This window comes from Neopsephotus bourkii, unplaced genomic scaffold, assembly GCF_033783945.1.
Source record: "Neopsephotus bourkii isolate Nb327-2 ecotype Australia unplaced genomic scaffold, CSIRO-AGI_Nbou_v1 NB_1831, whole genome shotgun sequence".
NCBI classification, from domain to species: domain Eukaryota; kingdom Metazoa; phylum Chordata; class Aves; order Psittaciformes; family Psittacidae; genus Neopsephotus; species Neopsephotus bourkii.
In genome coordinates, this window is record NW_026902304.1 from 1,065,875 (window position 1) to 1,082,521 (window position 16,647).

Genomic DNA, 16,647 nt, shown 5'->3' on the forward strand with positions numbered 1-16,647 from the left:
AAAAGGGTATTACCGCAGTTCGGGATCTTCATATCCATCAATGATGTCCTCTTGTCATTGTCATCTATGCAGTATAAATCCTGAGTTTCTGTATAAAACTTGGTCTCTTGAAATTTCTTGATCCACATAATTTCACAGGAACACTTGAATGGATTGTCCACCAATATCCTAGAGCAAAAAATCCCCAATTTATTTAGAATGCAGAATGTGTCATGCACATAGGAAAAAAATGGGAGACAGGGAGACTCCAAGCACTCAGATGGGTAAAAGGAGAAGTTGAGCCCTTTAGTTAACAAGGATAAGCAACGCAACTTTAGTAACCTCAATACAACACAAGCTGCAAGTCAATAATGCTTTCCGTGCAGAGAATGAAGCTCCTCTTGTACCAAGAATCCAGACTGTCATAGATCAGAGAGATCACACAGGGGTCTTGACTACCATCTCCAATTCACTGGTATAAATCAGAATCACATAGAGAGCTGGGTTTTTCACTAAGCTCCGTTTTGTTTCATAAAAGTCAAGAAGAGATCATAATTCCTCTTTTACACTTGGCTCCCTGCTCGGCTACCTGAGAAAGTTCATGAAGAAAAGGTTTGCTGCTCTGAGATGGTAAATTCTTTATTGAGTCAAGCAGTCATGAATTATAGAAAAACTCAAAAAGCTCTAATCATACAAAAGAATTTTGCCTAACCTTCAAAATTCATCCACTATAACAGTCTAAAAAATCTCACAGTAAAACCTTAGGTAATGTGATAAAGAAACAATAATTGAGAAAAATGTCCCTGAAACAGAAATGTATCACCTAGCTATATGATATGCTATATGGAATTGAAACCACAGGTTAGCAAATGTACCAAATTCTAGGCTTAAAATTTAATAAAACCACACAGCAATGTAATGCAATAATGCCCAAGTAAAATAACAACAGAAACAACCCAATGTCTACGTAAGAAATGACCCAGTGTTATTTTTTTCATGAGATCAAATAAAGCATGTTCAAGTTACTGTTTATGACACCTCACTATAGGAGAACAATTGTTCATAACAAAATCTCATGGGTATTTTTGATGTACAGAAACAAAATTCAAGCTGCTCACGGAATCTATGCTCACAAATGTCTCCTGAGGACATGAAACGTGAAAACAACTAAAAACTCAGCTTATCGGAGCTGTAACCTGTTCCCCCAAAAGCCATCTGCTGTTGTTTGAGGATTAACAGCTGAAGGGATCATTCTTGCAAGTCTCTGAAGGAGCAATTTGTATTCACAGGAGTCATTTGCTGGACTCCAACACCACCACAACCATGGACAAGAATTGCTTATGCAAGACAGTGTATGAATATTAGGATCTCTTAGGTCAAAATCTACAACATGCATTTTCAAAACAGCAAGATTTACATCCCATCTTCTGATTCATCATGTAACTTCCCTGTTACAGAGAAAATTCCCTTCACCAGTGGCTGAGCAGTCCTCTTTTTTTCACTGTTCTGTTTTGTATTAAACCCATGAAGGGAGTTAGGCATATCATAGGCTGGAGAGAGGCGTGATGACCCTCCGCACACACTTGGGTGAAGGAAAGAATCTGACCTAGCAAAAGCAAATTACATTGAATCATGGAATCATAGAAAGGTTAGGGTTGGAAAGGACCATCAGTATGTCTTTATCTGGTTTGCTGTAATTTTACAGCTGTAGCTACAGTTTGTTCTAAAAGAGGAAGCCTTTGAAAGTGGCATTTTCTCTACAATATCTGGTGAGTATCTCCTATTTCACTACTACTCCTACTATTCTGAACTTTTAATCCCTTTACATTTTGATTTACAGAAGTGCTAACAGGACACTTGCCTGTCATTAGACGAAGCTCCTCAGAACCTATTTACAATATGATTCTATTCCCAGATTTCCCTTCCAGTACTCTTTTTTCTTTCCTTTTTCTGATTTTTCACCTATGTATTAGCCACTTATCAACAGAATTGTTCAACTGATAGTAATTTTATCACTGTTTTTCCTCCCTTCAGGCTATACTTCCCCCACCACCACTTTCTTTCCCTCACTTGCCCAATACCTGTTTATCTCACTTCAGTGCAATCTCTGTTTACTAAACTTTAGCTCTTCTATCCCTACACTCCACTCTTTCACAAGCCCCCAACAGCCTCCCTCAGATTTGTAGCCTTTCCCCCTTTCAGCTTGTCCCTCATCTCACATTGGCTCCGTACTTCAAATACTGCTCAGTTTAACTTCACCCCATCCATTTTTCCTATGTCTGGCTCACTCCCAGTACCTCCCAGTATCCAGTACCTTGCCTCTACTACCATGACACTGAATGGCTATGGTTTAACCCTGGTATTAATGACACAAATATATTCACTCCTAATTCACATTAGCTAGTTGTTTTGCCTCCAAGTGTTATCTCCCTGATTCATTAAACTTTATTTCCATAATCCCCATCACATATTTGTAACATTTGATTTTCTCACTCTGTCCCAAATCCTTTTTCACTTCTTTCTGACCAGGTGCAGACCAACTTCTTAGAATGACAAGCAACATTGACATTATTCTCCTCCAAATTTTCAGAAGCACTCAATCCACCCACAGCCTAAAAGAAGCTTTTCACCTGAGATGGAAAAAGTCAAGGGTCCTTAATTTCTGCTTTGTAATAAACTTGTTTCTGGCAGCAAACTCCAAAAAATGGGAGCAGAGTATGCCTTCAGAATTGCAGTCTTTTCCTTTTTTGCATGCTTCCTAACCCTAAAGCATAACCACCCTTATATTTTTGAAACCCAGGGAGACCGGCAAAGGTGACTCCATTTCTCCTCTAACTGCTTAGAAAAACCACAAAAGGTCCAAGCTTCATGTTGTGCACTGGTTTGAGTCCTCTATCTATTTTTTTGAGATCACAGTAACTACAAAATAAAGAAGCTACAGCCATGTATACACTAACAATGGCTTTTTGGCAGGAACTAGATGTGGCATATGAAGAAACAGGAACTTCAGAACCAACAGACCTATGCAGGGCACACAGCAATGTGAGTACTCTGCAAGTGGCTCATCTCTCCATTAGAGTGCTTGGCGACACCAAGTTGTGAAAGAAAATTCCAGTGAGCAATGTTCCCTGGGCTATAAAGGAAGTGATTATTCCAAATCCACAAAACATACCTAGGGGGCATAAACTCTTTTTGTGGCACTGGGATTTACTCATTTCATTTCTCACATGGTGAAGTCCATCAGAAGCAGTCAAGGACTGCAAGGCTGGTGTTGCAGTACTTGGACTGGCACTTTGGCAGCCTTCTGACTCTGCTCTGAACTCCAGGAGAGCAATTTCCTACTCCTTGGCAACCCCAACCCTCCCAAAGCTCCAGAAGGCTCTCTGCAGTCCCACATATTAGCAAACAATGCACAAGATGAACAAAATTCTGGAATGTATACCAGTACAGAAATTCTGCTTGACGAAACAGGAGATAAAAATGCAATATTGAAATGATCAACAAATATATGTTTACCAGAGCTTCCATTACCAAATGACTATATAAAGCATGATGCAACTCAAAGAATTTGAGAAAATAAGAAAATGATTCGATAGCAAACCATCAGCATAGCAGCTGTGGGGCCAATATAAGAATAGGATAGAGAGGCTTCATTTGAAGATCTGTAGAAGGCTGTATTTTCAGTAGCTAAAGTATTTAATACAAACAGTATTTTTGTGTGAAGTTATCTCACAATAAAACATTTTAAAGCTAAAGAGCAGAGGCTATTTTGAACTCTAAATTGTTTTAAAAGATTCAGCTGATTCATTCCAGGCCTTCATTCTTCTTGAAGGCCTGGAATGAAAAACTCTCTGTATTTCAGTTGCAGTATTGATGCTTTCTTTGGATCAGAATTTCATTCCTAATCACTGATGGACCTTTACCTTCAACAGAACAAACTTTAAAGTCTTTTTCTTACATTCCAGCCAGAAATAAACTTTATTTTAAGAAATGACAACTTACAGATCAGACAAACCCAGATGGTGAAAAGACTTCTTGGACAAACTTGAGAGCTTGTTTCTGGATAAATTGCTGTGGGAAAAGAGAAAGATTGCATTAATTAGAATTGCTTCTTCTTACACCAAAAATACAGTTCGTGTTTCCTAAAAAAATTAAGGACTCAAACCAGCTCTAAAAATCCTTTATTCCTTTTACTTTAGTTGTAAAGACATTGTGTTCAGTCTCGTTTTATGGTTTAAAGTCAAATGCATTCAAAATCAAACTCAGCAAGGATCAATATTTTCACTTTTAGCACTTCTGTTCATTGCAGGAAAGCAGCAGATTTAATTGTATTTCAAAAGTATTTTGTAAAGTCCAGGTGTTAATTACATGCTCAATTTATTCATAACTGAAATGGGTGTATCCCTTTCTTTGATGCTGCATCAAGCTCTGTACTAAGCCCTCCTCACATGCAAGCACACATCCGTATCACAGCCTTTTACTTATTCTTTTCAAATTGCATGTACAATATGCATCCATATGGAAGATCAAAAGGAAAACTTTAAAATGCCTACACTGGGCTTTTTTATGTCAATTAAGCGTTTATGGTTTCCAGTGGTAATTAAGTGAAAGGTCCTCTCCCATTGCGCAGAGCAAAGAAACATTCATCTGAATCAGAAATACTCCTCCTCTCCCAGGCTTACAAAATCACATTCTCCACCCCAAAGCAAAATAATGCTGGGTTTCTACAGTCTTATCCATCCACCAGTTAAAGATAGGGAGAGCAGTAAACTGTATAACTGCCAACAGTACAGTGCAAATCAGTGTTATGAGCCAAAATACCACAAGTTTTATGTGGTATTATAAAGGCGCCATAGGGGCTTCATAGTTAAAGTTGCATTGCATCTAAAACCAGGGATTAAACATCTTTTTTTAAATTCCTGATTAAATAATACAGTGTTTACTTCTCAGACTTTCAGTCCTTAATCTCTTAGTACAAGATAATTTTGAGACAATTTACAACTTGGATATTCTACAAATGTTTAGAATTGAAACTTAAAGAGATTTTATTTACTGTATCTCCTCATTGACTCCTTCTGACAAACAACAGCCTCAAGCTCATATATTGACCAGTCCCAATGTGTGAGAATTAAACAGATGAGCTACTATTTCATTAGTCATGTGAACTGGATTGCCCTGTAGCAGACACTGGTGGAAATGTCTCACGGACTTTGATCTCATATATAAAAATTAAAGTACAATTTGCATGTAGGACAGAAGTTACATTTAAGTAAAAACTGCCACTGTGATTTTTTCCCCAATCCGTATAAGCCATATCTTGAGAGAAGGAAGATGAATCTTCATACAGACTTGTTCTTTTGTCTCCAGTACCAGCATAATTGTAGTCTATGGGGCGCCCCATTGTAGTCTATGGGGCGGAGTCTAGTTGGAGGCCTGTATCTAGTGGAGTGCCTCAAGGGTCGGTACTGGGACCAGTATTATTTAATATATTCATCAACGATTTAGATGAGGGAATTGAGTGTACTATCAGCAAGTTTGCTGATGACACTAAGCTGGGAGGAGTGGCCGACACGCCAGAAGGCTGTGCTGCCATCCAGAGGGACCTGGACAGGCTGGAGGGTTGGGCGGGGAATAACTTGATGAAATATAACAAGGGAAAGTGTAGAGTCCTGCATCTGGGCAGGAACAACCCCAGGTTCCAGTATAGGTTGGGGAACAACCTGTTAGAGAGCAGTGTAGGGGAGAGGGACCTGGGGGTCCTGGTGGACGACAGGGTGACCATGAGCCGACACTGTGCCCTTGTGGCCAAGAAGGCCAATGGCATCCTGGGGTGTATTAGAAGGGGGGTGGTTAGTAGGTCGAGAGAGGTCCTCCTTCCCCTCTACTCTGCCCTGGTGAGACCTCATCTGGAATATTGTGTCCAGTTCTGGGCCCCTCAGTTTAAGAAGGACAGGGACCTGCTGGAGAGAGTCCAGTGCAGGGCAACTAAGATGATTAAGGGAGTGGAGCATCTCCCTTATGAGGAAAGACTGAGGGAGCTGGGTCTCTATAGTTTGGAGAAGAGGAGATTAAGGGGTGACCTTATTAGTGTATATAAATATATAAAGGGGGAGTGTCACGAGGATGGAGCCAGGCTCTTCTCAGTGGCAAACAATGAAAGGACAAGGGGTAATGGGTACAAATTGGAGCACAAGAGGTTCCACTTAAATCTGAGAAGAAACTTCTTCTCAGTTAGGGTGACGGAACACTGGAACAGGCTGCCCAGGGAGGTTGTGGAATCTCCTTCTTTGGAGACATTCAAGACCCGCCTGGACACGTTCCTGTGTAACCTTATCTAGGTGTTCCTGCTCCGGCAGGGGGATTGGACTAGATGATCTTTTGAGGTCCCTTCCAATCTCTAACCTACTGTGTGATACTGTGATAATGTGAAGCAGTCCAAGACCCCTCCCTCCACAGACAACTCTTCACTCACCATGCAGGAATACACCGCCAGTTCTGACACTGCCAAACAACCCATGCAGATGCATGTGTTTGGTATTGCTAAACAAGGCACACAACTGCTTCTCGTACCTGGATAGCGACTAAACCCTGTCTTTCCAGAAAGATAATACCACGGGCTATCCTGCAGACAGATGGCCATGCCACTCACTGCTCTGGTGGGAGACAACATATTCCAGGTCATCTGGTTCCCACACAGCAGAGGGTCCTACTCTTCCCTATCAGGAGGGCTCCCTAACCATCAGAAGATGGATTCCTCAGGGAATCCTCTATCCATCTGAAGCCATTTCATTTTGTGTGATCTTCCCTGGTGCCCCAATGGGAGAGCCAGGCTCAAACTCTGATCCCATACCAAGGCAAATCAAACAGGATTTGAAACCCTCTCCCACCAACAACTTCTAAATACTGAAGTTTCACAATACATATCTGAAAATGGGCCACAAACATCTTGCAGAAGAGAGCCAGCTATCCTTTGTGATAGCATTTCTGCCTTTTTAATTTTAAGAAAATAACACCTTAAAAATAAAATTTTGAAGACTATCTTAAAAACACAGAGAGGAAAGGGGGAGGGTTTGCTGTTTGTAACCTAGTATGGACATAACAGCTCACTTACTTCATGGGCAGGACTGAAGTCCCATATTTCCTAAAGATTTCCTCTTGGCTGTTTACATGTTTCCTTGCTCAACTTACTCATAGTCATCTTACTCATCTCACCTCTCTCTCTGCTTCAGAGCTATGACCTCTATCAAAAAACAGACTGTGAGAATTAGGCAGTGCCATAGCTGTATCTTGTCGTCATTTAGCCTCAAGACAGTCATAGCTTTGGAGGATTATTGCAGACCTTTAGACAGAAGAACAGCCTTTACTTATTTAGACTCGTGAGCCAGAGTTACCACCCAAATGTCACCAGATATGTTACTTTCTGAACACTTTGTGCAGGTATTAATGATTCCAAATGAGCCACTGGGGAAAAAAAAAGAAAGAAAAAAGAAAAAGGGACTGCTAATTTAAGCAAAATCATCAAAAGAATAAAGAGATGTTATTTTGTTTTTAATAACTCCAGCTTAAAAAAAAAAAAAAAACACAACACCTTGATAGCTTCCTCATTTTGTATCTTTACTGGTTATGCTTGATACGCACCAGGAAAGGGAAGCAAGAATAGTAAGAAAAATTAAAAATTAAAAACTCCTGTGCCTTATTCTTGATCACGGATTGAAACATTTAGTGCTTCCTAGACTGTAGCATTTTGTCTCACGTGGTTTAGCAATTCAAGATTTTTCAAGTAGACAAGTAATTCAACACAAATTTGTCAGACCACTCTTACAGATTTATCCCCTTAAATGATACTTTGAAGGTAATTCTAATGTTATATTCCTAGATATAGGACTTTCTGGACTTTCTTGGATCATGGCAAGTTTCCATCTCAGCTTCTTGCTGCTACGCCTGGAGTACTGCATTCAGCTCTGGGGCCCCCAACACAGGAGAGCCATGAAGATGATCTGGGGCTGGAGCAAATGGCCCATGAAGACAGGCTGAGAGAGTCGGGCTTGTTCAGCCTGAAGAAAAGAAGGTTCAGGAGAAGAGGAGGCCTTAGAGCAGCTTCCTAAAGGAGCGGTAAAGATATCTGGAGAGGGACTTTTGACAAGGTCATGTAGGGACAGGACAGGAGGAATGGCTTTAATCTGACAGAGGGGAGATTTAGATTACATATTACAAAGTTCTTCCACTATGATGGTAGTGAGATATCTACACATGTTGCCCTTAAAATTTGTGGCTGCCCTATCCCTGGCAGCGTTCAAGGCCAGGTTGGACAGGGCTTTGAGAAACCTGGTCTAGTGGAATGTGTCCCTACCCATGGCAGGGGGGTTGGAACTACATGATGTTTAAGGTCCCTTTCAAGCCAAATTATTCTATGATTCTGTATATTTCTCATAAACTGAGAACTTTATATTGATTACAGAGATGTCTGCTACAGTCTCTTTAATTCATGTTAAGTGAAAAGATCACTACCAGACTTACTAGAGAGTAGTTGAGGACTACACTTCCACTTCCATTGAGAGAGAATATAAATTAGTTTCCCAATTCAACTACACATAAAAAGACCATATTAAGCAACCATGAGATCGATATGAGATTCTAAAGCCTTTTTTTTTTTTTTTTTCTCTAAAAAGGTCTAAAAGTCTGGAGTATAAAGCTTGGCTCCAAAGCTCAAAGCTACACCTAAGGACAGGACCCAAATTCAGTCAAAAGCATGGCCCTGTTTTACATGTGAATATCAAGCTCACTTTTAACTTGCTAGTCTTAATTCAGCTAAAAAGTAACCCTGTGGCATGTGAGGAGTGCAAAAGCAGCCTGAAAAGCTGCATAAATATTCACACAACTAGCAAGACAAGCACACCTCTACTGACCGTAGTGCTCTTGGCAAGGTGGAACAAAAAGGAAGAGGAGGAAACAGGTCTAAGGAGAACTGGGGAGAAAAGGTGAAAGGCCAGTTTCGCTACGCTCAGTCTCCCTCCACAGGCAGCTGCTTGCTCTGCCTATAGCTGGCTGGGGCAAGGCTGTGTGCAAGCAAGGGGAAATCTGCCGCAAGTTCTCAAGTGGTTTCATTTTGCTGCCTTACTTAAACCTGAACAGTGTAGAGATACAAATGCACCTTAATACCCAGAGCTGTGTATATATACTATACTCGCAAATCCACAATTCAGCGATACAGTCATACACATCCTGGCATATAACAATAGCTATTTTAAAAAATTTTTGGAAATACACACTTGATATTAAAAGTATTTTTATGTTGAAAAGTATTTTTATGCTGAAAAGTATTGACAGTATGCCAAGCGCATGTATTTTACAGGTCCATTAAAAATACTGCTAGTAGCAGATAAGCTTATAAATTTACAGCACTACTAAACTAGGACTGGTTAACAGCTTGTTAAATGCAACTGTTGACTAATTTGACTCTAAGGTCAATGAGAATGGCAGAGTTAGATGAGCAAGCCTTTAATGACTCTTAGGTAGTATTTATTAGAGCATTTATTTTTCTGCTTTTTTATGTTAGTATTCAAATTTTCTTATCCTACATAATACTAGACAGATATCTGGGCTACAGAAGTTTGGCCAAGAAAATAAGGGCATAAGGAAATGTGTGTTAATAAGTTCCTTATTAGCTGATAATTCTTATATGATTCATGAAATAAATACTATCTTCATATAATAAGGTTCTTTAACTACAACAAAGACTTTTCACAGAAGAAAATTGTAATAGTATCAGCAACAAAATTAAAACTTATGCAGTTACATCAGTCTTCAGAAAAAGTGTCTGGATATTTTTTTTTTCTTTATGGATAGGAACAAACTTCTGTTTCAAAATAAAATGCAAGACTTTTCAAAGACCTGTACTCAGAGGTTACCTTGGGAAAGGGAAATGATTTCAGCTCTTAATAGTTTTCACTGTCCCAACCACAGGAGGGGCAGTGCATTCCCAGAGCAGTCAACAGTTTTATTCCTGATGACAAAAAGCAGTGATTCACTGGGGCTTTCAGAAACATTTTAGTGTGCATCAAGACTTGCCAGAGAAAACAAACAAATGCATTCCTTGCAGGGATAATAGATCAGCCTCTGCAAAGAATGCCTCCATACTTACAGCTTTGTCATGTGCATATAGAGCAGGTGGTGCCATGTAAGATTTTCCATCTTACCTAGGCTTGTGTCTGCTAACACTACTAAATCCCCCGTAAGAGAAAACACAGTAAGAAACTGGATAAGCCCTGTTTCATAATGCAAGTATTCCATGTACATCAACCGAACAGATGTCAGTCAGCCTAATTTGTTTCTAACAATGAGCTTCATGAACTACAGACTTAGTAAAGCCTGCTTACCAATTGGTATGTATTTCACATTTGAATGTGTGCTTCAGCTGAAGCTCTTCCTGTGACTAAAGTATTTTAAAGACATCTTGCTCACATGGGTTCTAAAGTGCCTAGGAGGTCATATAGGCATAATACTTTTCCCTTGTGGGATCTCTAATGGGGTCTCCCTGTTCTGACCAATGGTCAGTTTTCAGAAAACTTGCTTTACTGTTTAAGTTTTGTTTAGAAGCAACCATTGCTTAGAAGCAACCAGCGACACTTTATGACTGCATGAAACCCATTTCACCAAGGAAACAGGCAAAAGAATAGCCTATCAAGAGGATCCCTATCTAAGTTACCTTTTGCCGTCTACTTGCCCTGTCCAGCTGGGAACATCCTCCAAACACCTACTTACCTTGAGTTACTAAACTCATTATTTTTCATAGTCATGGTTATGGAGAGAACTGATTGCTCTCCTCATAATAATTATTCTTCTTTAAAGAGAAGATGTTCTTTTTCAGTCTTTATTGGACAGAATGTATTCAGACTCTGAGCCTCCTTAAATTATTTGATTTACAGACTCCTTATAGCTCTGTTGCTCATCTGTAATCTACAAGATGTGTAGATTCAGTGTCCTAATCTATATACAGTATTCCAGTAGATGACTTCCAAGAAGCTAAGGTAATGGGGAAAAGTTGTAAAAATCCTTTTTTGATTCCTTTTGATCCCAGACTGAATTTGCTTTGTTCTGCCATGATAAGCTGAGATTCTGTCCCAGCACAGCCACTAAATCTTTCTCTGCGAATGTGCCTCTCAGGCAGTAGACTCTTATTGCAAATTTTCCACAACCAGTGCATATGCACTTGGCTTTATGGAATTTCATCTTTTACAATAACTCTTTCCGTAACTTTCATCTTTAACCATAATTCACTGTGCAAGTGTTACACAGGTAAACACAAATTTACTTTACAAGATACTAACCTTGTATCATCAACTCATTATAGTAAAAGATATTTACTTTATTAATGACTGTATAAAGTAATATGTAAGTCTCTTAGGCTGCCAAGATGTGGTTTACTGTCCTCCAGTGACAGTTCCACATTAAGGACAACAGTTACGGTTTAGGCAGATATGGTCACTCACATCCACTCCTTACATGAATTAATTTCCCTTCTTTGGAAAATAGAGGTACAGAAACTGATTCCATTTCATTAGCAAAGCAATCAGCCCTTTGCTCTCTTCAACAGTTCCTCCATATATTGAGGAAGTTATTTTACAAGCCCAAGGCTTTGCCTTATGCTCAGTCTCGTTAGGACTTTAACAAAAGCAAGGGGGTTAAGTGCTAAGTATATCTAACAAAGTTGGATGGACGGAAACACACAATTGAATACTTGGCTAGAAGAGGGTACCTATGAGGAACTGAGTCCCTCGTGATCTCAATGCTTCGTACAACTAGACCTACAGTTTTCCATGTAAGTAGCAAAGCGAGCTACTCCATGTCTGTTCCACCAAGGTCATGTACTTACTCTAAACAGAAACAAAGTCTTTCAATTAGCTGATCATTTTTCTCTGTACTTTTGTAAAGAACTTTGCTCTTTTATAAAGAGCTTTGATCAGTTCAGCTTTTGATAAATCTAAAGTACACACTTAAAAGGCTTCACAAGCGTCAACTCTGCTTCCTGAAGTTCACGAAGCATGCATTGCATTTTGGTGTGAAAGTAACCTCATTCTTATATTCTTCTTTGGATGTACTAGTTCAGATCTTGCATGAGCTTCCAAAGTAAATTTTTTGATCATCTCAGGACCTAAGTTCAGGACCGTCATGTCACAGTCTCTGGGCATGCACACTGATCAAATTATATTAGATATGCTCTACGCATGCACCTGCTGCAGTGTAGCTACTAAAACATGTTCAGCCCATTGGGCCAGGCTATAGTTAGTCAAACTCATGTCACCCAGTGTGATGCATACCCGCAGCACCAACTCACCCAGCTGAGAGAGGCACCCTCTCTGCTACGATTTACAACTAAATACACCGCCAAAGTCCATTGTTAAGAGACAGGATAATGAACTGAACAGTCTTTTTACCATCACACATTATGTTCTCATGATCTGCAAGTTCCTTACCACATATTTACCATGTTCTGCCAGTTCCTCACCACACTTCTCTTACTTAGGGTCAATTAATGACAGAAGACCGTTATAAGTCTGCCTTGTTGGAACATTTTTTATGAAGGAAATGGTAAAAGAGAGAAATAAATTAACAATTAATTAACATGACTTTGGCAGTTTTGACTTAGAAGGCAGACACTGTTCCTACTTACATGTATTGCAGGTTGATGTTTTTCGCAAATGCCTGACGGGACACAAATCTTAAGCCTGAATCCACCACGGTCCTGTGAAAATACGTAAAACTGTTATGTATGCTGTGTATTAAATGAAATGAGTATTTCATTTAAAATGTAATGGAAAGCATATTGATAATAATGGTTGAAATAAGAGTGTGGATCATATCTCAACAAGGCTGAACTGTAAGATCTACAACTGTCCTCTATTACATACAAAGTTAGGCTTACTCTCTGATGAGGTCACTATATGCTTCTATAAAAGAAATAATGAAAAAAAAAACTTTATTAAGTATGTATCCCATATACTCACAGATTTTTAAGTCCAACATAAAATCCAACTTCATTGTCATTGATACTTTCTAATTTTTCCTGGTTTGCGATGAAACTGTTGAAAAAGCAAGATAGAAAAATTAGGAAAGTGAATCCTTCCATGGCTTTTGACTGTTCAGAGGACAAGCACTGATGTCTGAATGTCAGCAGTGATTGCTGACCTACGCAATTAACATTAAGATCTTATTACAGCACCTTCAGAGTGAAAGTGCTCCTAAAATATGTCCCCATCATTTAAATGGCACTTTCTGGGACAGGGCTGGAGGAGAAACCGTTGAGTTTTACACAGGGGAAATGAAACCTTGCTCATCAAGGAAGCAAATCACCCTGACGGCACAGTAAATAAAGCTGCATTACAGTGCTACCAAATTCCAGGACATACTTCCCTACCTCACAGATGTCACCACAGCAAAAAGGCCAACTTTAATGGTGGCAGTGGAGTTACTCCCACTTACGCTGAGGGGGGATCAGACTTCCCTAGTATTTTCTCTCATGCTCTTAGCATCATTGCTTGTTAAACCGATTTACTCCCTGCCACAAAGTTAGCTTCAGTTCTATTTATTTACAAGGTGTTGCTGTAGGAAAATTGAGAAAAGGGATGCTATACACCATGATGTGACATGCAAAAGCAGAAACTAAGAGAAAACTGTCATAGTATACCAAAGCACTGAATACACTCACATAACATGAATATCTGCCTGAACCCCAAATGGATGTGGACATGCAAGCTGGTCCTTTGTAATATCATCATGTGAGATCTATGAATAACCAGTGACATCCCACAGACTGGAAGTTAAAATATTTTACAGATAATGCATGGGATGATATATAATCTGAAAAAAAAGTCTCACAGTGCAAACTATTCAGTCTAGGAAGAAGAAATTGGTGGAAACTGCAATTCAGCTGGCATTATGGGCAGAAAAGTAAGCCACATGTAAGAGATACATGCTAAAGATTCAATGCATTTCAAAAGACCACCCAGTCCCAGAAAAACTTAGAGATTGGCCTGTATTTTCATGCGTATCCAGGACTAACCAAAGATGTAGGTTTTCCTCAAAAGACTTTTTTTGCTATAATAAAACTTGTCTTCATTTTAAGACTTAGTTTTTATTTAAAGGGAGTTCTGGTGAACTGGAAAGAACGTATATTGCTTTCCCAAAGGCAACCCATGTATCTCAGCTGCTGTGCTGGAGAAACCCATTGTGTGCCCAAATCCCAGCAGATGCTTGAGAATCACAAAAGTTGGGTTGGGCTGACCTCCAATACTGCAAAGCTGACTTAGGCTACACTCCTGCCAAGTACCAGGAAAAGCAAAAATTTTTCCCTAATGGATTCAGTGTCCCTTGAGAAAAAAAAAGAGCACTAAAAAGGCAACACATGTCACTAGACAACACACATTACTACAGGATCATACGACACTTGCTGCTCTGCAGAACATTTTAGGATAAGATCAACAGAGTGTACCCATCAAAATATAATAGAGTCCTCCTTATTTCATTTCCTTCCTTGGATTTTTTAAGACAATCTGATTTATTCTCTTTGGTTTATTAATCTGGTTTTTTTTGTTGGTTGGTTGGTAAATTTACATATTTTACCAAATGAAAGAAATTAAGGAGCTCATAAAAAGCTATAAATTCTTCAATCTGAGAGTTTTGCAAGTGAATGATCATCTTTCCTCTGAACCCGGCCGGAAGAAGAACTCCTGATTTAATTACCACCTTCTCTGTCACTTGGACTTCATCATGCTAAAATAAAACTATGCAAGAGTACCAAAGATACCTTCCTCATTCTGCCCTCAGTGTCCAACCAGCAAGAAGCCTGTCAAGACTAGAGAGAGACAGGGAAAAAACAGAACAGGAGGAAGTGAACAAAATGGACAGAGAATAAGGGAGAAGAGACTCAGAAGAGTAAAATAAAAGAAATTAAGTGAATGGATTTGCCAGTTGAAGATTAAGCCATCAAAAAACCTCACTCTAACAAATACTGCTGGAATGCAAATCCATCACTTAAACACACTTATCACCCATCCAAATCTGACATTGCAATTTTAATCATAAAAACATTTAACTAGAACCTCCCACTGTGAGAAGCTCCAGAACTTGATGTAACTTACAGTGCCACACAGAAATATATTAGCATATTACTTCCTGTGGTAAGCCTCAGCCAGCATAAAACAGCTTAGCTCTGCTGAAGTCAATGAAGCTACCATAATTTACATCAGAAGATTTGAGTATGAGCTCACAATCTATATAAAAAATCAGTGTTGGTCCATTAGGGACCAAACCAACAGGATGATATTTGGGAAGAAGAGGCATGAATTTCCAATCTTTTTTTCCCTTTTCCTTTTCTTATTGCATCCCTTAAGCAAAGGTTGGGGGGGGGGGGGCATAATTTACTCTGAGCTGGTACTAGTTTTTTTCTGGTTTCTTCAGTTCCTAACTGAAAGATCCAAGAGAAATCACTGGTTTTCCACAACCACACTAAGAGTTGTGACCCAGAAGAAATTCTGGCTAAGTGAAACCAACTCAAAACAATAACTGGTCTGCAGTGCATTTGTAGAAATACTCGGAGGACAGAATATGACAGAAAAGCAAATTTCACACAGTTGGAAATCCTTGAACAAAGAATAGGCAAATACAATTTACCATAAGCAGGTCACGTCCTCTTACACTTTCTCACTTGCTTAACAGGTCTGTTTTAAGTTAAGCCTCTGCAGCTATTTCATAGCAGAGAGAAAGAAAGGAGTACAGTGATGTAGCTGTTCTCTGTAAGGGGAAGTTGCTCTTCTGTTTAATTGAGGGAGGTTTGAAATAAAACTTCTTCATAACTGAAGTCTATTTTTACCTTCTTCACAACTACTCTACCTTGATGCTACTTATCATCAAACATTAATACTCTAAAAGCTCTGACTTGCAGTGGGCGACACTGAGAAATGTAATTTGCCTGCCTGCCCTTAAGAATATCCACCCTAGTCTTTAACTGAACATTTTTATTGTAGCACAGAAGAATAACATCCTGACTCACTGCTGGCTGAAGTCACATGAAGAACTTGGAAGCTCCCACTGAACATAACAGCAAAGCGCAGCACCGCCAAAACCTGTCAGTATAGTACCCAGTCAGATCACACATATCAGCTCACAAATACCTCTGCCTCTAAACCAAGCCATCAGTTGCCTGCAGTACTACCATTCTGCACCTCCTTCATGAGTCATCAGTGAACAATATTTGTTTTCAGACCTTTAATTTCATCTCCCCTTTGTAAACCACTGATTACTTCTGATAAAGGCGTTCAGAATCACAGACCTACTGACTGCACATTGCAACCTACTATAACACATTCATTTCAGCACACTTCAGCAGCTATTGAATAATGTCACACATTTATATTTCACCACTTCTGCAACATTCTCAAAAGGATATTTTAAAATCCTATCATAAAAGAGCTAACTCCTCCAAATAAGTTCTCCTTTAAGAGGATGGTCTTCACTCCTGATCATTACATTGATGAAAGACTACAGATATAGTCTGTATAACATCAGTGAAGCAACCCCTGAACCAAGAGCATAAGAAGGCAAGTTCTGCTCTTTAAAGAGTTTTAGGTAACTTTGTGCCTCAGTAGCTTAAATAAAGATTTCACTGTAACT

General features: G+C 39.3%; 1 protein-coding gene across 6 annotated transcripts in view; it reads right to left on the reverse strand.

Annotated features, from left to right (window-relative positions):
- Positions 1-16,647, reverse strand: part of NTRK2 (neurotrophic receptor tyrosine kinase 2) — a 211,545-nt gene that overhangs the window by 181,053 nt on the left and 13,845 nt on the right. For all 6 annotated transcript variants that reach the window (XM_061343932.1, XM_061343931.1, XM_061343933.1 and 3 more), the window contains exons 2-5: positions 12,984-13,058; positions 12,650-12,721; positions 3,982-4,050; positions 14-168 (exon numbers count right to left, since the gene is read on the reverse strand). In XM_061343932.1, coding sequence (XP_061199916.1) covers positions 14-168; positions 3,982-4,050; positions 12,650-12,721; positions 12,984-13,058 — 371 coding nt within the window. The remainder of the gene's footprint in view (positions 1-13; positions 169-3,981; positions 4,051-12,649; positions 12,722-12,983; positions 13,059-16,647) is intronic.